A 20358-nucleotide genomic window follows, 5' to 3' on the forward strand; every position below is an offset into this window, starting at 1 on the left:
ACAATCCCCTGTTTGGTTTAGCATGCTGTGTCCCTGTGTAATGCTTCGGTTTTGTGTTTGGAAGGTTTAGCCATTGATGAATTGTCCACCATAGGCAGCCACACATTTACAACATAGGCCCACCTCTTCCATATTTGTAAGATCATTTTGATAGTTTCTGTTAAAACGGGGAGGCCATTCACACCCCCTTTGCATCCCTGTTTTGGGTGAGGTGGATTTGGTTCTGTAAAACAAATGCAAAATCTCCCTGATGCATCTTAGCGTTTCCTCCCAAATTTCTTCTGAACAACTGCAAATTCTAGTTTTCTATTCTTTGATTGACCAATTAGCTAGCTAGCATGCATAACTGTTTTGTGGTTTCATGTTGTACGAGTTGGCCTAATGCATCATACAAGCTGAAAACACAGTCTGTGGTTGGATAGATGTTTGGGACTGATGTGTTGCTTCATTGGCAGATGAGTGGAAGCATTATATTGTAATGTTGATTTGTAATGTGGCTTTAGTTATGTTATCGGTTGACACCATGTGACTCGTTTACATCAGTCTCTTGAGAGTCAAAGTAACCAATACGCATGTTGCATCCTTAGAATTGGTCCTTCACCTCAAAGGTTTGACCTTTTGTGACCATATTTAGGATTCTGTGTTAATGCTGGCCACCAATCATGTTTATATTATCCCTTGGTTACGGGACGTGCATGGACTACATCCTCCTTGCCATTCACTACTACTTTACCCATAATGCATGAGTGCCGTGTTTTTTTTGTCAGCATCAACTTGTGTCCGACTCACGTAGAGTTCCCCGCGGTAGTGGCAGAGAAACAACACTAACTAGGAGTACTGAACTCCATAACGCCTCATAACACATTAATTGATTAGCACTCACTTTGTACTTCATTCAAACAGTCAAAGTTTGCTCAATACGATCGTGAAATATTATCAGCGAGCGGCTAAATTCTGTCTCTCTCTACCTACTATATGTTGGTGATTTCCTGCCTTTTGTGCAGTGATGCCAAAGTACTGAATAGCTGGGGACTTCAACTTTGTCATTTGTTATTTTTATAGTTTATTTATATTTTTGCATGAGCGTCTGTTTTCCTGTGTTGCATCGACTTGAGTCTGGTGTTTTACCACATTTCAGCATTCCACTTTTCTAAGTTATCTTCTGCTCTTAGGGCAATCGTGAAGATCACTCAGTTCTCACTAAACATACTAAATGTATATTTTGGTCTTAAAACCTCATCTGTTGTGCCCAAGACATTGGAAAGGAGATGAACGGCAGAGGTGGCCATTTCCTGATTCATAAAGTAAAAGTCCTTCTGTAAAATGTATTTTACATAGCGTGACCCCTAATAGAAGGACTTTTACTTTCTGAACCTGAATATTGAATCATTGAGAGAGACAGAATGATAGACCTTGCCGATGCCTTGGCTGAAGTGTATTAACGTGTTGTTTGTTTTTTGTTTGTATGGTTTTCCTTCCCTCCTTTCCTCCTCACCTTTCCTCCATCCTTCCTAGGCGTGTGGGGATCCGAAGGCTAAACCATCTTATTTGGTCGATAAGAACCTGGAGTCGGCGGTTAAATTCATTGTCAGGAAGTTCCCTGCTGTGGAAACCAGAAATAATAACGTAAGGACGCCTTTCACATTTCCGTGTGTGTGTGTGGGTGGGTGTCGGCCTGGGTTGGGTAGAGGGGGTGGAGCGGAGGCGGGAAAGGTTAGCGGGCTGCTATATGTGTGTGTGCTATATGTGTTAGTAGGGCTGAACGATTTGGGCAAATAATGTGCGATTGGTTTTTCTAAACCAATATTGAAAATTCGATTTACTATGCAATTTTTCTTTTTAGAGTTCCTTATCTGTATTATTCACTCAAAACAAAAGCAATAATAGAATACAGTATACATATAAACTGCTCTTTTCTGTTGGCCAGGCCAAGTGTTATGATGAGATGAATTGATATTAATGTCTTTATCTAACTATTGAATTGTAAAATAAATAAATAATTTATATCCAGTCAGTAACGCTAACAAATAGGGATGCACCGATATGAAAATTTTGGCCGATACGATATCCGATATAAATTTTGCTGTTATGGGCGATAACCGATATTTACCGATATCGATATGCTTTTTAAAAAAAGTTTCTGAGATGGTAAAATTTTGTACAGACTGAAAATCATGCAAACTGAATTTTTGAATGTCTTCCTTTATTTTCAGAACATATTTAACTTCCAAATAACAAGGTTGCAGGGCTACCAATAAAACATAAGTAACCAACCTTTACCAACCAACCTAGGGTCTATAGCATATAAACGCGTTGTCTGATTACAGTTTAATACATTTTTCACAATTTACATATTATGTACATATTTATAATTTGAAATTCGTCCCAGACTTTATACCACAGATACTATAGAGTCTATAGCATATAACCGCGTTTTCTGATTACAGTTTAATGTAACAGTAAGCTGACAACATCGCTAATTAACACCGCAACCACACGGAGATAACCATGGCAACCGGTCAAACTAATTTTCTTTTTGCGATCATTCCGCGTGCGCATCCGCCGTGTCGATAAACAAATAATCCCACTATACACATTGCCAAATCCCCCTCCCCCTCCTTCTCCCTCTCCCGACACACAAACAGCAGCTAGAGGATATCGGTTGTGGATATCGGCCCAATTTTACTCATCGGACCGATGCCGATGTGTTAAAAAATTACGAACATCGGCCGATACCGATATTAATGCCGATATATATCGTGTGCATCCCTAGTAAAAAATCACACAAACTAAATTGCAGAAAAAAAAACAATTCTGTTGTAATAAACATGTAATATGCAAACATGTGCGACTTGACCAGATGTACCTGATAATAGCAAAAGACTCTGTTGCATCATTGCCTGCATGTTTTTAATAGCTCTGATTAGGCAGCCTGGCCAAATATGTTCGGGATGGCGTGCTGTGTACCGTTTATCCAGTGTCTTTACCAAAGCCGTAAACTCTGCCTTGGTCACCGTGTTGAGGGGCATCTTTCATCACATCGCCTTAGTCATTTTGAGCTTTTGGATCTCGTTCATATGGAGTTATACTCAGGAACATTTCGGTCAGTGATCCCTGCCGGGTGGTATACAGCCTTTTGACACCCTGCTGGTCGGGTGTCTAGCCATGCAAACATCATACTTCGAGGCCATTTGCACAAGCTGTCAACATCAACAAATCATTGCGTAGTGTGGCAAGTTTTTCATCTACTGCTCTCACTCGCATGTCGGTGTTTCCCATTCCAACCCTCTGATTGGTTAGATTGTGTAACACTTTATTTTTTTTAATCGCAGCCTTTGCGATTTTAAAATTGCTTTCCTTTACATTGCGATGTCGGTTTGAATTTGATTTATCGTTCAGCCCTATGTGTGAGGGTCTCATTTGAATTTGTGTTAGCAAAAAATTAATATCAACAATGTTTTAGAAAAGAATTATTCAAAAAAGAATTGGGTTGGTCTTTTTTCGGTCATATGCCACCTGCTGAATTCCAGACAAATTTTCCTTCAATACAATACCTGAATAATTGTGTGTAATTGTCGTCAATGTTATTATTTAAACAATAAACGTTATCTTGGCTCTTAGCTTTCGTGTCAACCTGCCATTAAGCTAATCGCAGTGTGTGCGTGTGTGTGCTTGTGTGTATATGCGTGTGCGTGTGTGTGCATGTGTATATGTGTGTATAGCTATGTCAAGCTTACTGCTTTGTTCAGTGCTAAAATTGTCTCTTATGTTGTTTTTATGCTTTGTTTCTGTGTTTGTGTGTTTTGTTTTGCATGCTAAACTTGGCTTATTCCGGACTTGTGCTTTTTGGTAAGTTTTTTTGTATCAAAGTTCACTTAAATTAATTTTGCAGTACTGTAATTTATTTATCAACATATTGTCATTGTAAAGTATTATTTGCTTTGCTTTGCCTTTTTATTTTGCACTTCTTGCAGCGATTCTTGCTTTCTCTCATCCACTAAATAAATTGCTGATGTGTATGACAGCCAACTGGCTGCCTGGCTAGCTCACTGATTGGCTGGCTGTATAAACCCTGCTGTCTGCACCACAGAGTCTGGTGTTCTAGTGTTTCTATTCAAATGACGGGTCCATTTTGTTTGATTTCCCACTGTCCTTTTTTGCAATTGCTGTATCAGAATTTCTCTTTTCTGGGATTAAAAGTGATTTTAAATACAAAAATCCTATATTTTTCGACCCTAGCAACCCTACAATCAAGTTGCAAATATATGGCCTACATATGATTGACATAATGTAATGTCTCAACAAGCTCGAGCTACATGCAATGCCCAATTTAGACTTCTGATTGGCCCCTTGGGTCTTCTACATATTAAAAGCTCTTCCTTATTGCCCCTAAATAATATCAAACTTTAGAGCTCGATGCACTCTTCTTGGCTGTCAATGACAAGCTCTTAGACAGGCTGGCTCAAGCTGCTCTATATCAGGAGTGCATGTAGCGCAGCAGTGGTCAGTAAAACAGTTGATGACTCAGATCAAATCAGCACCATTCACATACAGATTAGCTATTATAGAACCAATAAATGGGATTTGTTTGAGCCATCGCTTCCCACCATTTTGAAGTCTGAGCTGAGTGGAGTACAGAGCCTCACATGGTGAATGCAGAGCAGGTGACTGCAGCACAGTTCTGCACACGGTCCACTGGTGCGTGGTTGGCTCCTGTTCTGGTCCTCTTCTTGGTGTATCCTTTTCGGACTCTTACCTCTGGGGAAATACATTTCAGGTTTTTCTTTGGGGGGCCAGCTTCCTTCTATCATAATATTTTTTTTTCTAAATATTTACCCCCGTATATCAGCGTTTCTTTTGCTATAACTATGTTCTGACAGAGAACGGCAGATTTTCTCAAACAAAATTCACTGCACTATTTCTGTGATAATTAATAAATAAACTCAAACAGATTCTATTTTTTTCTTTGACAAAATGGTGCAGTGCTTTTTATCTGCCGTTATCTGTCTGAACAACGGCAAAGCGACCGTTGCTTTTCAGAACATATGTTGCTTCCCCATCAATCAAAATAAAAGTGTACTGACGCCCCCCTTTTCTGATGTGGTTTCTACAGCAACAGCTGGCTCAGCTGCAGAAAGAGAAGTCTGAGATCCTCAAAAACCTGGCTCTCTACTATTTCACCTTTGTAGATGTGATGGAGTTTAAGGTAGGAGCAAACAGCCGTTCCCATGCAGGTTGTGATTTAACCTGCAAATGGACGAGGACTTCCAACGGGAGGAAAAGGCATGAGCCTAGTGATGAAGGCTGCTCTGTTGTCTTTGCAGGACCATGTTTGTGAGCTGCTGAATACCATTGATGCCTGTCAGGTCTTCTTTGATATCGTAAGTTAAATAACCACTGCAACCACCGTCTCTTCATTGTAATATTGTGACTTTCCTATCTGGGCCAAATAAAGCCCCAGCTTATCTCATTGTTATCACTGATGACCAACTTCCCATTTTCTGTTCATTCAGACGGTGAACTTTGACCTGACCAAGAACTACCTGGACCTGGTGGTGACCTACACCAACCTGATGATGCTGCTCTCCCGCATCGAGGAGAGGAAGGCCATCATCGGCCTGTACAACTACGCCCACGAGATGACCCACGGTGCCAGGTAACTGGACACACACTGATGCTGCTCCCATTGGACAGCCTGAGGCAGGCCCATTCCATCTTAATGAGAGGCGTATGGGAGAGGGAGGAAACTGGTTGAACCAAGAGCCCCCCCTAGAACAGAGGGGATTACTGTGGTAATATTACTGTTAGAAATGTGGCTGCTGAGAACCAAGCCTACGAATTTTACTCTTGTGTACTTGTACAACAACATGTAATAAAATAAATTATGATTCTGAGGTAATGATTAGTGTAGCAGCACTGCTTTCTAGATAAAGTGATACTATTATAGTTACCAATCGAATGAATGGATACTTACTTGGGTTACAACGAAAGCTAGATTTATGCAGTTATCTATGCAGCAGGGTGTGCCTGTCTGAGTTGATTCAACAAATTAAATGAAATGTTTGTTTTTCCCTTATGTTTGGCCTACGTTTGGAGAAACGCAGATATTTCCTTTGTTTCTATTGGCTTAGTCAGTTGCGAGTACTGACACAGCCACTTAATCTGTCAAGCATTCTGACACGTTTGCCTGAAAGGCACTTTATCACAGATGTATCTAATTTCTTTATTTGAGAATATGAAGGAAGACGCACCTTTTTGATTGACGTAGGTGTTTAAACTTGACAAATTTGCTTTGTCATGCTTCTCGGTAACCTTGGTAACTCTGTTTCCATAGTGACAGGGAGTACCCCAGGTTGGGCCAAATGATTGTGGATTACGAGAACCCTCTAAAGAAGATGATGGAGGAGTTTGTTCCACATGGAAAGGTAAAAGCTCAGGGCCTTGGGACCACAGCCCTATCTGTAACGGCAGTCTTGACTGCACTTTGAAATATACAATACCGTTCAATTATTTGGGGTCACCCAGACAATTTCCCTTTTTCCTTGAAAGCTCAAAACAGTTTTATTCAACAGTTTTCAGCTGGGCTAACATATTTGCTAAAAGGTTATCTTATCATCAATTAGCCTTTTAATACGATTAGCTAAACAATGTGCCATTAGGACACAGGAGTGATGGTTGCTGAAAACAGGCTTTTGTACACCTATGTAGATATTCCATTAAAAATCAGCCCTTTCCAGCTACAATAGTCATTTACCATATTAATAATGTCTAGACTGTTTTTCTGATTAATTTAATGTTATCTTCATTGAAAAAAAAGAAACAGTGCTTTTCTTAAGAAAATAGGGACATTTCTAAGTGACCCCAAACTTTTGAACGATAGTGTATATACTTACTTATTCAAGTTGTATTCCATCAATGCATTCAGACAACTACTCATTGATAGAGATTTGTAATTGTATTTATTTTCATCTATTTCTCCTACTACTCTCCAATCCCCAGCAGCCCGATGTGTAATGCTTGTCTTTGTTTACTCATGATGTAATGGCGGTGCAATATCAATCCTATCGATGTCAGTCGGAACAGATTGACCGTGTGCCACTGTGTCCTGCAGTCGCTGTCCGATGCGCTGATCAGCCTGCAGATGGTCTACCCCAGGAGGAACCTCTCGGCTGACCAGTGGAGGAACGCCCAGCTGCTCTCCCTCATCTCAGCCCCCTCCACCATGCTCAACCCAGCGCAGTCCGACACGGTGCGTGGCTGTCACCTCCCCAGTGTGGAGGGTTCACCCTCCTGACCGTACAGGCCTCTTCAGGCCTAACGACCTACAATAGCTGGCCAATGATTACTTGTTGATGGTTGTGTTAAATTGATAAGCATTGCCTCCCAGTGAATTTTAATGCATCCTTGATTTCTAAATTAGCCCACTCCCAAGGTCGTATTTGTTCGTGTGTGTTGGTTTTGTGTGCTTAACTATTCGCTTTGCTCCTTTTTAGATGCCATGTGAATATCTGTCCCTGGATGCAATGGAGAAGTGGATTGTCTGTAAGTATAGTGTATGTGTGTGTGTGCGCGTGGATCCCTCAGTTATTTTATGCAAATGAGTAATGTATAAATAATAATAAATATATGAGACAGTCAGTGTCATATATTTTTGTATCCAAAAATCGTATCAACTGAAGTTCATATACAGATCTCCTTGGGAAATTGTATACAATTAATTGGCATGAACCCCCCCCCCCCCCCCCCCCCCCCCCCACACCAGTCGGTTTCATCCTGTGCCATGCGGTGCTGAGCACGGATGCGGCCGCCCTCTCCCTGTGGAAGCTGGCCCTGCAGAGCTCCACCTGCCTCTGCCTGTTCAGAGACGAGGTCTTCCACATCCACAAGGCCTGCGAGGACCTGTTCGTCAACATCAGAGGGTACGGCCGTCAAGATGGATGGAGTTCCTAGTTACAGATCGAATAGATCCATACATAGTTGCGTGTTGACTGCACTGATGAATGAATGGATAACGTTTGGAAACATAAATCAATCCATCACATGTATCAGTCATCCACATATCATAATGTTGTCGGCACACAGTCCTATGAGATGTATGCTTTCCACCGCCCAGAGCTCTACCCGACTGTATCCTGTTTATGAGTCATGGGCGGGTTGGAAGCTAAAGATTTACATATTCCCTTGTGTGATCATTTTTTCATCTAATGCAAATCTCACGTTTGTGTGTGTTTCAGATACAACAAGCGTATCAATGACATACGGGAGTGTAAGGAACAGGCTCTGTCTCATGCGTAAGTGTTTATCCTCTCTCGTTCTTAAAGCTGTTCTTCTTCTTGACAGCCAAAAAAACAAGTGACTTAAACCATATGGTCTCATTATTTGTTAATATATATTATTTAGTGCTGTCAGTCTATCGCGTTATTAACGGCGTTAACGCAAACCAATTTTAACAGCGTTAATTTTTTTATTGCGCCATTGACGCTCTTTTGGCTTGGCAAATGTTTTAGTTTTTTCACCTGCTGTCTAGCAACAACTAGTCACGTTAGAAAAACTCCAACATCATACCGGATCGAGCTACACCGGAAACAAAACAACAAGCACGCTGCACGAACTTGTTGGGGCAAGCAAGGATACAGAGCGGGTGAAAAACTCCTTAAAAGTGTGTGTGTGTTTGTGTGTCTCTCTGTTCGAGCCTGCACGAGAGTTCAATGTTGTCATTAGCTGTAACGTCTTTCTGACCAATCGCAGTTCAATGCCCACATGGGCTGTACCACTTCGGGAGGGGCCGCTCAGTTACTCCCCTCTAGACAAAAGCGACTTGGTTGCGACGTTGACAGTTTGTGAGTGTTGCGTCTGTTGAGTGAGTGAGAGGTTGCGGGCGCACAGCTCAGGCTGCCGGACGGCGCTGCAAGGAACTTTTATAAACGCAATATTGTTATCCCGCAGTAATCAGCCCGACAGCCCCGAAACGTTAACGGCCCACCGGGAATTCTGCCGACTCTCCCGATTACCACTACGCCACCGTGTGTGTGTGTGTGTGTGTGTGTGTGTGTGTGTGTGTGTGTGTGTGTGTGTGTGTGTGTGTGTGTGTGTGTGTGTGTGTGTGTGGCCGTTACTTGATAGCCTGGTAATGTGTATAGGCCTACGTACGGTAGGAATATTCATACTGTTTTAAACAATAAATGTCATAGTATTTCCCATCTTTGCTGAGCAAGAGTTTTGTTCGAAAGTTCAGTGATTGAAACAAATAAAAGCCTGGGCTATTGTTTTACGGTAGGCCTACCACTGTCATGCACCTACCCGATGTCAAGTGGACCGGGTTGAATTCACTGCGGGTCTCTCTTCTTATATCCATCTTACCAAATATATTTTATTACTGTCCTTCTCAACACTCTGATCTCACTAAAAGGCTAGCTGCACGAAATCAAGGGATATTTATAGTAGAAAAAAATGTGCGATTAATCGCGAGATAACTATGACATTAATGCGATTAAATATTTTAATCGCTTGACAGCACTAATATTATTCAATTATTATCATCAAATCTCTAGTTAATATTTCTTGTATATAGAATCGAAAGTTGCTATTCAAGAGATATGGATGTATAGGACTATGACCATAATGTGAATGTAAACGTGGGTGATCTCCAGCTTTACTTCTGCATTCATGCTCACGTAGGTTAGAACTATGGCTTAACGATATGGCCAACAATGACATCACATACAGTTGTAAGAGTATTCTCCTTGGGACAGCTCTAAATTGACCGGAGGGTTAACCATGGTTTATAATATACAATAATTGAATTTATATCGGAAAATGTATTTAAAAACACTGTTATCGCGGCAGATTTGAATCTGATAATAATATAGATTTAATGACATGCACTTTGAGGAGTGTCTCGGGTGTTCTGTGGGCTCCCCTCATTTTGAGTCTTGCCTGGGGGTCTAAAGGTAGCTGTGTTTGACCCCCCCCCCCAGCGGCTCCATGCACCGAGAGAGACGCAAGTTCCTCAGGTCTGCCCTGAAGGAGCTGGCTACTGTGTTGGCTGATCAACCAGGACTACTAGGACCCAAGGTGATACCAAAGAACCATCTGGAAAATATGTCCTGTCCCCTTAAATACATACACAACAAGTCAAGGGACATGTTAATTTATTAACTTACTTTTCGTTTTGATCTGTGATTTAAATCCCAACCTAGAATTTAATAATTCAAGGTCTATAAATGTTTTGTAAATGTAAATTCACACCCCAGAATTAAAATGTGTTTGTCTGTGTGTGTGTCTGCTAGGCGTTATTTGTTTTCATGGCGCTGTCCTTTGCACGAGACGAGATCATCTGGCTGCTGCGTCACGCGGACAACATCCAGAAGAAGAGCACAGACGACTTCATAGACAAGTAGGGGCATGCAAACACATCACCACCATGTCTTTCCCACTGACCCAATAAAGCACACACACGTGCAAACACACGCATACACCACACCACACACATAGTCCAGTAAGTTGTACTTGACAGATGAGAATAAATGTGCATAAGCTATACATATACAATGTATGCGTATCCAAACTTCCAATGTCTCCGTTATATGCGCCTCTGAGATCCCCTTTACAGCCTGGTCCTGTGTTTGGGGCAATCTGATCATGCATCGGATTTCGCCCAAAAAGTAGCCAAGATGTACGGACCGGTTACTGGGCAATGTCCCAGCAGAAAGGCCTGCATAGGGGGAAGATGGCAAAATAGATGGACACCCGTCAAGATGGCTAGGATTTGTTGTGACTTTAAAGGGGACATATCATACCACCAGGTGTGAGTGTGATTAGCCATTACAAGCAGGTTTGAAAATGTGCAGCATTGTGACGTCACAGGTGGGCGTGTCCATCTAGATGTGTGCTGGATAGATCAGTCTACCAGCCTACCCAGTAGACTAGCAAACACTGCTCATCTATCCCGCACACATCTAGGTGGACACGCCCACCTGTGATGTCACAATGCTGTACATTTTTAAAACGGCTTGTAATGGCTAATCACACTCACACCTGGTGGTATGATATGTCCCCTTTAAATGCGCTAATTCCAAGAACTGAAAATAAGTCAATATTTTAAGTTAACCAAAGCAAGCCTTATAACCTTTCCTAGAATCACAAGAGAGCCAATTCTGGCATTTATTTATGCAGTCAAATGACAGTCTTTGAGTCAGGGATATTAGAACAATACAAACAAACATTAGCTGTGTTACATTTAAATGCAAAAGAGAAACAAACAAACAAACCCATTCTCCGCTGGAAATCGCAATTTACTATTACATCATCAGGCTAGATCAGGCAAAAGGCAGTACAATGCCGTTTTTTCCGTTATAACACTGCTGTAGTCGCTTATGGGACCGCAGTAGTTAACGTGCAGGAAACGTGACATGTGAGAGTGAAATTCTAATAACTAATTCATTCATTTTATAATAAGATAGCAATATTTTATATCAAATCTGGTCACTGAAGACAAATTAAAATATCAGATGAAAATTAAATGAGTTTTAGCGGTGTATGAGCCATATCCGATGTAATGCATGTAAATGCCAGGTGTAAAGGGGTTCTCAATCTCGATCAGCAGAGCCTGGTTATGCCTTTGCTTTCACAAGATATGCGTGCAGTCTGGCACCAATCTATAAATGTTATATGTCTGTGTGTGTCTCCGCAGGCACATAGCAGAGCTGATCTTCTACATGGAGGAGCTGCGGGCTCACGTCAGGAAGTACGGGCCGGTGATGCAGCGCTACTACGTCCAGTACCTGTCGGGCTTCGACGCCGTGGTGCTCAACGAACTGGTCCAGGTACAGACACTAGACTCAGTCGATGACCTACAGTGAGGAGGCCCTGGTCATGTTCTCTACCTCCACCACTAAGACACTCACTCCATGACCTACAGTAGGGAGACCCTAGTCATGCTCCCTACTCTCTCCACTAAGGGAAATGCAGTACTCTGTACTGTATGTCCTTTGTAATGTTCTGTGACTCAGGGTTTTTTGGCTCTGTACTCATTTTCGTTAAGAAGGTATGATGTCATAATCCATGTTACCATAATAACCAACGTAAAACAAATTTTGGATTTGGATATTGAAGCTACTTTTAAAATCCCAAAAGGCAAAAAAAAGGCTCTAAAATCAACCATAGAGAGCTCACTTACATAATCAGAAGCCTATTAGGGATTGGTTGAGGTGGAAGGGAGACAGTTTTATTGCTCAATTTCTGCAAACCCTTTTCCAGAGGGAGGAAGCCTCAGACAGACTTATGAAGTGAAAGAAATCTGAATTTAGGATGAATCATGCTAGTTGTCACTATGATTAAATAAAAAAAATTGTGGTAGTGATGACACCAAAGGGTCTCCTAAGCAATTTCATGGTGTCATGAGATTTCATGAATCACCATCACCATGAAATGCTTAGATGGACCAGTCTGCACCTAAAAAATAAAATGTACAGATTACAGATACCAAACTAATCTGACAGTTGCCAGATGCTACCGTACTTCAGCAATGACTGGGCGTCAATTCTAGCTGAAACACATGTATACAGCAGAGGGATGAATTGTATAGATGTGTCTAACCACCTGACTCACCTCTCTGTCTCTGTCTCTCTCTCTTGTAGAACCTGTCTGTGTGTCCCGAGGATGAGTCCATCATCATGTCCTCCTTCGTCAACACCATGACCTCCCTCAGCGTCAAGCAAGGTGATTGGTTATTACAGTACGACGTGTAACAAGGCTATTGGTTATTACAGTAGGCCGTGGAACAAGGTGTTTGGTTATTACAGTAGGACATGTGTGTCCTCGCTATGTATTTAGATGTGACATATGTCTAACCAGAGTAACGGCATGAGATTGTGTATTGGATTGTAAAGTGTTTTCTCTTTGTCTTCAGTGGAGGATGGCGATGTGTTTGACTTCCGAGGCATGAGGTTGGACTGGTTCAGATTGCAAGTACGCAAACCTTCATACCTCCTTTTGTTTTGATTCCCTTCTAATCTAAAAATGTAAACTCTTCATGAGCTTCACTCAACTGTAGAGTAATTATATTATTCTATCTATTATAAATCTATAACATTTATTTGAATCAGAATGTATATTATGAAAAAATATCACAAATGATATTCAATATAAAAAACAGAGGAGGCCATACTCGGTCTCCCCGGCTGTAGAATAACAACATGAACCAGTAGATTTATTTGAAGCGTTGCTGCTGTGCGCCCCCAGGCCTACACCAGCGTGTCCAAGGCCAGCCTGGGCCTGGTGGACCACAAGGAGCTGGGCAAGATGATGAACACCATCATCTTCCACACCAAGATGGTGGACTCCCTGGTGGAGATGTTGGTGGAGACCTCAGACCTCTCCATCTTCTGGTGAGATTCACATCGGACATGTTTTATTTGTTTGTTGCAACTGGTCTGATCATTTGGTTAAACACAAGGATGATTGCTGTGTCGAAGTAGACGATGTCTACGTATGTGTTTCTGGATGGCTCCTGTTAGGTAATGCGTAAGTAATAAAACACAACCGAGTTGTTTATACCACTGTTAATAACGATGATTAGATATTAGTTGCTATCATCATCATATTGTTGTTTAACAAATGAATCAGCTGAAAATAGAAGATTCTTCCGCAGAGCTTTGAGCATATTATTTGATGGATCTACTGAACCGCCGTCGTTATGATGGATTTTGAAGCTGTTAAAGGCAGAGGTGTCCAATTGTGGAAAAATGATGTGCACCAAGGGAACACTAACGACTCATCATAATCGAATATTCAACAACACTTTAGAAAATATTCAATACTAAAGTAATAGTACAGTTTGGCTCTCTTTTGTGATAACTTTTCTTGTGTGTGTGTAGTTTCTACAGCCGGGCGTTTGAGAAGATGTTCCAGCAGTGTCTGGAGCTGCCTTCCCAGAGCAGACACTCCATCTGCTTCCCCCTGCTCTGCACACACTTCATGTCCTGCACACACGAGCTCTGTCCTGAGGAGGTAACATACACACGAAGAGCATGACACTGACACACACACACACACACACACACGAAAAGCATGACACTGACACACACACATAAAGAGAATGACACACGTCACACATACACACACAAAGAGCATGACACTGACACACACACACACACACACACGAAAAGCATGACACTGACACACACACACACACACTCACGTCACACACACACACAAAGAGCATGACACTGACACATGCAGTGGATGAACACAGAGCAGCTGGATGCAGGTCGCCCATTCACTCTGTGGTTGTTGTTTTTTCCCTGTGAAGCGCCATCACATCGGCGACCGCAGTCTGTCCCTGTGCAACATGTTCCTGGACGAGATGGCCAAGCAGGCCCGCAACCTCATCACCGACATCTGCACCGAGCAGTGCACCCTCAGTGACCAGGTACACACACACACACACACACACACACACACACACACACACACACACACACACACACACACACACACACACACACACACACACACACACACTGTACTGTTTTCTATCCGCACTCGCCTCTCATTTATTCTCTGTCTCTGTCTCTCTCTCCAGCTGCTGCCTAAGCACTGTGCGAAGACCATCAGCCAGGCGGTGAACAAGAAGAGCAAGAAGGCAACAGGGAAGAAGGGCGAACCGGAGAGAGAGAAGCCCGGCGTGGAGAGCATGAGGAAGAACCGGCTGCTTGTCACCAAGTCAGTCAAACACACACACATGCTGATGGTGTCATCAACATCAGACACACACATTCTTAATGATGGTGTCCACACACACACACACACACACACACACTTACTGATGTTGTCATCAATGTCATATTTATTGTTCATACAATACTGTTCTCTATTATGAATAACTTATAAAACCAAAATAAATCCTTAAAAGCATCAATAATGTCAAACTTTTGGTCCAGAGGTGTGTTTTTTATTTGGATATATAGTATATGGTTTTGTATATGGTTAAAGTAATGTATTTTTGGTATAGTTAGTTTATTGTTATAGTAAAACAGTTTGAGTCATGAGGTCCTGTCCTCTGTCTTCCAGCCTGGATAAGCTCCACACAGCACTGTCTGAGCTCTGCTTCTCCATCAACTACGTACCCAACATGGTGGTGTGGGAACACACCTTCACCCCCAGAGAGTACCTCACTTCCCACCTGGAGATCCGCTTCACCAAGTAAACACACGACCTGACAGCCCACACACACGGGGAACTGACCCGACGCAGGGGGCAGGGCGGGGTTTTGTAGCGCGTGGTCACGTGCATTGCTTGTCTTTTCCACATAGATGCCACATATCAGCCTCGCTGTTTGCCTATTGAGTTTAGCCCTGTGATAATGCAGATGTTATGCGGGATTTGGAGGTGTAGGCTGTTTTAACTTGTCCTGCATTGATCAGTGATACACTTTGATTCATTTACTTGAATGTAGAAATTGTAATGTGTATTGTACTTTATCTTAAAGTTATATGCTTGTTGTGGGACCTTGTAGCTGCAAGTGTGCTGACAAAAAATAGACCAGACTCACAAAAATAGACTGTGTAGCAGCTTCATTTACTACTGCTGCCGGATTCTGCGGTAGACCTGTCCCGTGTATTTGAGCCGTATCACACGCACTTGCATCTCCCTCATCAAGTTAACACGACACACACACAAAAGCACACGTGCCTTCTTAACAACCCCTTTCGGCCGGCACTCGAATATCGTTTCTTATTACTGTAAAACAACACAGCATGCACATTCAGGGATGCCATGCTGTTTATAGGACCAAGTGCAAAGCACCAATTATTGCTAGATTAAGCCTTTCCCTTATAAAACAAAGATAGCTAGGATAGGATTCTACACAAGTTAGTACTTTTTGTAGGTGCCAGGACCTAGGACATACAATAAGTGCGTAGGATGGGTGGGAGGCGGAGGCTATGCAGACTCTAGGTGAACTCTGAACGTCTGCCATCAAGCCCATGCCAAACCTCCGGTCCCTCCCGCTCCCCCCTCTGCAGGTCCATCGTGGGGATGACCATGTACAACCAGGCCACGCAGGAGATCGCTAAGCCCAGCGAGCTACTGACCAGCGTGCGCGCCTACATGACGGTGCTGCAGTCCATAGAGAACTACGTCACCATCGACATCACCCGCGTGTTCAACAACGTGCTGCTGCAGCAGACGCAGCACCTGGACAGCCACGGGGAGCCCACCATCACCAGCCTCTACACCAACTGGTGAGGCGCCCTGAGCCCACATTGGCTATGCGCTTTTCCTTTTTGTGCGATGCAGCTTGCACACGTAAGCCAAAACCAGTAGGAACTGGGTCTGGTTACATCAGAGTCTAGCGGCAACACGCTCAACGCTACCGCTAGGTAAAGTTTAAGCTCGTAAGTGTGTGTGTGTGTCCGCCCGTAGGTACCTGGAGACGTTGCTTCGCCAGGTGAGCAACGGCCACATCGCCTACTTCCCGGCCATGAAGGCGTTCGTCAACCTGCCCACGGAGAACGAGCTGACGTTCAACGCGGAGGAGTACTCCGACATCTCTGGTGGGTCCCGCTGCCGCTGTGTGGGGTCTCCTCTGGCGGTGGGTGTGGTGTGTTTAAGACACTAACGCTGCGCGTGTGTGTGTTTTATTTGCTCAGAGATGCGCTCCCTGTCAGAGCTGCTCGGGCCCTACGGTATGAAGTTCCTCAGTGAGAGCCTAATGTGGCACATCTCCTCACAAGTGGCTGAACTCAAGGTACGCTCGCACTTAAACGTAAACACACACACATTGGAGTTGACGCCTTCTAGCACTTGAAAGAAAAAAGTGATAACAACCAATTGGCTTAAAATGTAATAATAACCCCTTTGGGCTTCTGCTTCTAAATTTACTTGTTGCTGTTTGTTATTGGTTGGAGACATGTTGTGTTGAAAGTCCTCGGCTCTGCCTCGGCTGTTGGTGAGGTAAAAAAAGGTCATATCGCCCCCCGGGATTAAAATTGTGGAATTGTGTGTGTGTGTGTGTGTGTGTGTGTGTGTGTGTGTGTGTAGAAACTGGTGGTGGACAACGTGGAGGTTCTGACCCAGATGAGGACGAGCTTCGACAAACCAGAGCACATGGCGGCCCTCTTCAAGAAACTCTCCTGTAAATAATGTGCTGCAGACTGACAACAACCCCCCCCCACTCCCTTGGGAGTGACTCTTCTATTTTTAGCGCCTCCTGCTGCTGCGTTCTGTTTATTATTTTTAGCCTCTTCCGTTTTGAATATCACCTCCAATCTTGTGCTTCCTTTAGCCAAAACGGGAACAAAACTGCTTACACTGTGACTTGAGTTATTACGTTTTTCTCGCCAAGGCTTTGCTTAAGATGCGCATTAGTTCCCATCATTTTTTATTTTATTAATATTTAACCTTATTTAACCAGGCAAAAGTCTCATTGAGATTCAAATCTCTTTCTCAAGAGAAACCTGGCCAAGAGGGCAAAAAATAACAGACAATACATATATGTTCCATCCAAACAAAACATAATTAAAAGACAGTTTGGGGATTGAAAGTAAGGAATTATACACGGGAACAATGTCTAATATTTCCACATAATAAGTCCTTAAGTTATGAGCCAAAGGCATCAAATGAGATCAGTTCTGAAAGTTTTAAGTCTTTCAGGTGTGTGTGTGTGTGTGTGTGTGTGTGTGTGTGTGTGTGTGTGTGTGTGTGTGTGTGTGTGTGTGTGTGTGTGTGTGTGGTGACTACTGGGACTTCTGCTGGTGAGCTAATGTGTGTGTGTGTTCGTTCCAGCTGTGGACAGTGTGTTAAAGAGGATGACCATCATCGGCGTCATCCTGTCCTTCCGCTCCCTTGCTCAGGAGGCTCTCAGAGACGTAAGACACGGCGCACGTTTCTCAAAGTCCACTCTCTTTAAGTTGTGTGTTTCTGTACTCTCGCCCGTTATCATATTTATACCTCTCTCTCTCTCCCTCAGGTGCTGTCCTGTCATATCCCATTCCTGGTCAGCTCAGTGGAGGATTTCAAAGACCACATCCCCAGAGAGACAGACATGAAGGTATGGAGACACACAAGCACACAGGGACACACACATACACACAGGGACACAGGGACACATACACAGTCAGTTACGGCCGCCTCTCCACTCTTCCAATATGACCCTCCCATCTATTTTCTGTTCTCCTTGTCTCGGTGTAGGTGGCGATGAATGTCTATGAGCTGTCATCAGCAGCTGGCTTACCCTGCGAAATCGACCCTGCGCTGGTCGTGGCCCTGTCCTCACAGAAAAGTGGTAAGACACACACACACACGGCCATATTCACTTCCACAGCTCTCCTCGTATTCAATGGTTCAATTTGCAACGCAGTTAGGTCAGCCGTACTTACACTACCGTTCAAAAGTTTGGGGTGAAATGTCCTTATTTTTTTTAAAGAAAAACAGTTTTTATCAATGCCGATAACATTCAATTAATCATAAATTGTCTTATTTGTTCAAAAGATCCCCATTAGCTGTGACAAAAGTGGGACGAGTTAGTCTTCCTGGGTTCCACAGAGAAAGAAACAAAACATAACAATACACAAGATGCAAATCGTAATTCAGTTAACAATGATAATCTAAAAGCAGTAAATCATTATTTACATCATCAGAAATTATTCAGAAAAAGTTATTCAGTCATGGGTATTAGCGTACAATAGTTACCGGTATTACTGTACAAAAGTTCTGGTCTAAACATTGTTCATTTGGTAAATTACTATTCTAGCTGGAAAGGGCTGATTTTTAATGGAATATCTACATTAGTGTACAGAGGCCCAATTCCAGCAACCATTACTCCTGTTTTCTAATGGTACATTGTTAAGCTAATCGTGTTAAAGGCTTATTGATGATTAGAAAACCCTCGTGCAATTATGTTGGTACAGGTGAAAACTGTTGAATAAAAGTGAGTTTTCATGGAGAACATGAAAAATTGTCTTGGTGACTCCAAACCTTTGAACGGAGGTGTAAGTCAGCTGTCTAGGTGGCTTTAGATTCTTGAATGAATTAATCTGTAATGACTGATCTGTCGTTCCCCTACAGAGAACATAAGTCCAGAGGAGGAATACAAGATTGCCTGTCTGCTGATGGTTTTCGTGGCCGTTTCCATGCCGACGCTAGCCAGCAATGTCATGTCCCAGTACAGCCCTGCCATCGAAGGTAGGTGGCCGCGTGGACCGCTAATAAATGGTTATTTGCTAATGTATTGACGTTATGACACACATTGAGCACCACGTTATACTGTTGAAGACCATGTTAAGTGGCAATCAGGCAAGCAGGAGTGCATTTATCTATTCGGTGTAACGTAGCTCCTATTAAGAGGTCATCTGACCCTTCAGGAGACGATCGGATGAATAGAATAATAAAAACAAGCGTTTGCAGGCTTTTAAGTGAGTTGGAGGAAAAGGATCCACATGCTTGTGAGAGTTACATAGTGCACTTGCACCCCCTGCAGGCCACTGTAACAACATCCACTGCCTGGCTAAGGCCGTCAACCAGATCGCTGCCGCCCTCTTCACCATCCACAAGGGCAGCATAGAGGACCGCCTCAAAGAGTTCCTGGCGGTAAGACCCCCCAGTATCCTCCTACCATCCATCTTCACTAATATATGGAGAAGAACAACCAATATTTGTAAATAATAAATAATTTATTTTCTGCATGCCCTGCCTTCAGGTGCTATTGCTCTGTCCCTTCACAAAAGCACACTTTGAAGAAGTGCTATTTGAACATGTGTGTTCTTCAGAATTTTTTATTTCAGATATGCAAGAAACATGTCATCAAATGACAGAAAAAAAAACAATGCTCTATTTTTCCTTTTTCTATCTTAACACATTTGAAAAGAAGTGGGAAGAAGTATACACTTGTTTAATTCCATCCCTTTCATTAAATCATACAATAATTATAAACTACTACCTGTTTCCTTTACTTAAATTAAACTTGCAATTAATACCTGAAAGATTATTATATAATATTAAAGTTGCCCACTTGGAAGCACAAAATATATTTTCTAAAGCTAAGTAACCAAACAAGATGCAATTCAAGTAATGTTCAACCAAGCTTCTAGGCTCAAGAGTGTGTGTGTGTGTGTGTGTGTGTGTGTGTGTGTGTGTGTGTGTGTGTGTGTGTGTGTGTGTGTGTGTGTGTGTGTGTGTGTGTGTGTGTGTGTGTGTGTGTGTAGCTGGCCTCGTCCAGCTTGTTGAAGATTGGCCAGGAGACGGACAAGATGACGACCCGCAACAGAGAGTCGGTGTATCTGCTGCTGGACATGGTGAGAGCAGCACATGATATAGTCCACCTCTTATACTGACTCTTCAGCTTGGTTTGGATGAAGG

The 20358-nt window shown here is 42.8% G+C and overlaps 1 protein-coding gene across 2 annotated transcripts in view; it reads left to right on the forward strand.

The window, feature by feature from the left end:
- Positions 1 to 20358, forward strand: part of nckap1 (NCK-associated protein 1) — a 29923-nt gene that overhangs the window by 5878 nt on the left and 3687 nt on the right. Inside the window, exons 2-30 of one of the 2 annotated variants that reach the window (XM_079729176.1) lie at positions 1516 to 1626; positions 5120 to 5206; positions 5325 to 5381; positions 5514 to 5656; positions 6335 to 6425; positions 7112 to 7249; positions 7494 to 7542; positions 7763 to 7919; positions 8235 to 8291; positions 9978 to 10074; positions 10290 to 10396; positions 11693 to 11825; positions 12639 to 12720; positions 12911 to 12969; positions 13243 to 13388; positions 13878 to 14010; positions 14312 to 14431; positions 14585 to 14724; positions 15073 to 15204; positions 16026 to 16244; positions 16426 to 16556; positions 16653 to 16750; positions 17044 to 17137; positions 17788 to 17870; positions 17972 to 18052; positions 18193 to 18286; positions 19069 to 19185; positions 19481 to 19590; positions 20205 to 20294. In XM_079729176.1, the coding sequence (XP_079585302.1) occupies positions 1516 to 1626; positions 5120 to 5206; positions 5325 to 5381; positions 5514 to 5656; positions 6335 to 6425; positions 7112 to 7249; positions 7494 to 7542; positions 7763 to 7919; positions 8235 to 8291; positions 9978 to 10074; positions 10290 to 10396; positions 11693 to 11825; positions 12639 to 12720; positions 12911 to 12969; positions 13243 to 13388; positions 13878 to 14010; positions 14312 to 14431; positions 14585 to 14724; positions 15073 to 15204; positions 16026 to 16244; positions 16426 to 16556; positions 16653 to 16750; positions 17044 to 17137; positions 17788 to 17870; positions 17972 to 18052; positions 18193 to 18286; positions 19069 to 19185; positions 19481 to 19590; positions 20205 to 20294 (3156 nt within the window). Of the gene's footprint in view, positions 1 to 1515; positions 1627 to 3793; positions 3850 to 5113; positions 5207 to 5324; positions 5382 to 5513; positions 5657 to 6334; positions 6426 to 7111; positions 7250 to 7493; positions 7543 to 7762; positions 7920 to 8234; positions 8292 to 9977; positions 10075 to 10289; positions 10397 to 11692; positions 11826 to 12638; positions 12721 to 12910; positions 12970 to 13242; positions 13389 to 13877; positions 14011 to 14311; positions 14432 to 14584; positions 14725 to 15072; positions 15205 to 16025; positions 16245 to 16425; positions 16557 to 16652; positions 16751 to 17043; positions 17138 to 17787; positions 17871 to 17971; positions 18053 to 18192; positions 18287 to 19068; positions 19186 to 19480; positions 19591 to 20204; positions 20295 to 20358 lie in introns of those variants that run through there. The other variant, XM_079729177.1, reaches the window with a different exon arrangement.

Source organism: Pollachius pollachius, assembly GCF_949987615.1.
Source record: "Pollachius pollachius genome assembly, chromosome: 2".
Taxonomy (NCBI): Eukaryota; Metazoa; Chordata; class Actinopteri; order Gadiformes; family Gadidae; genus Pollachius; species Pollachius pollachius.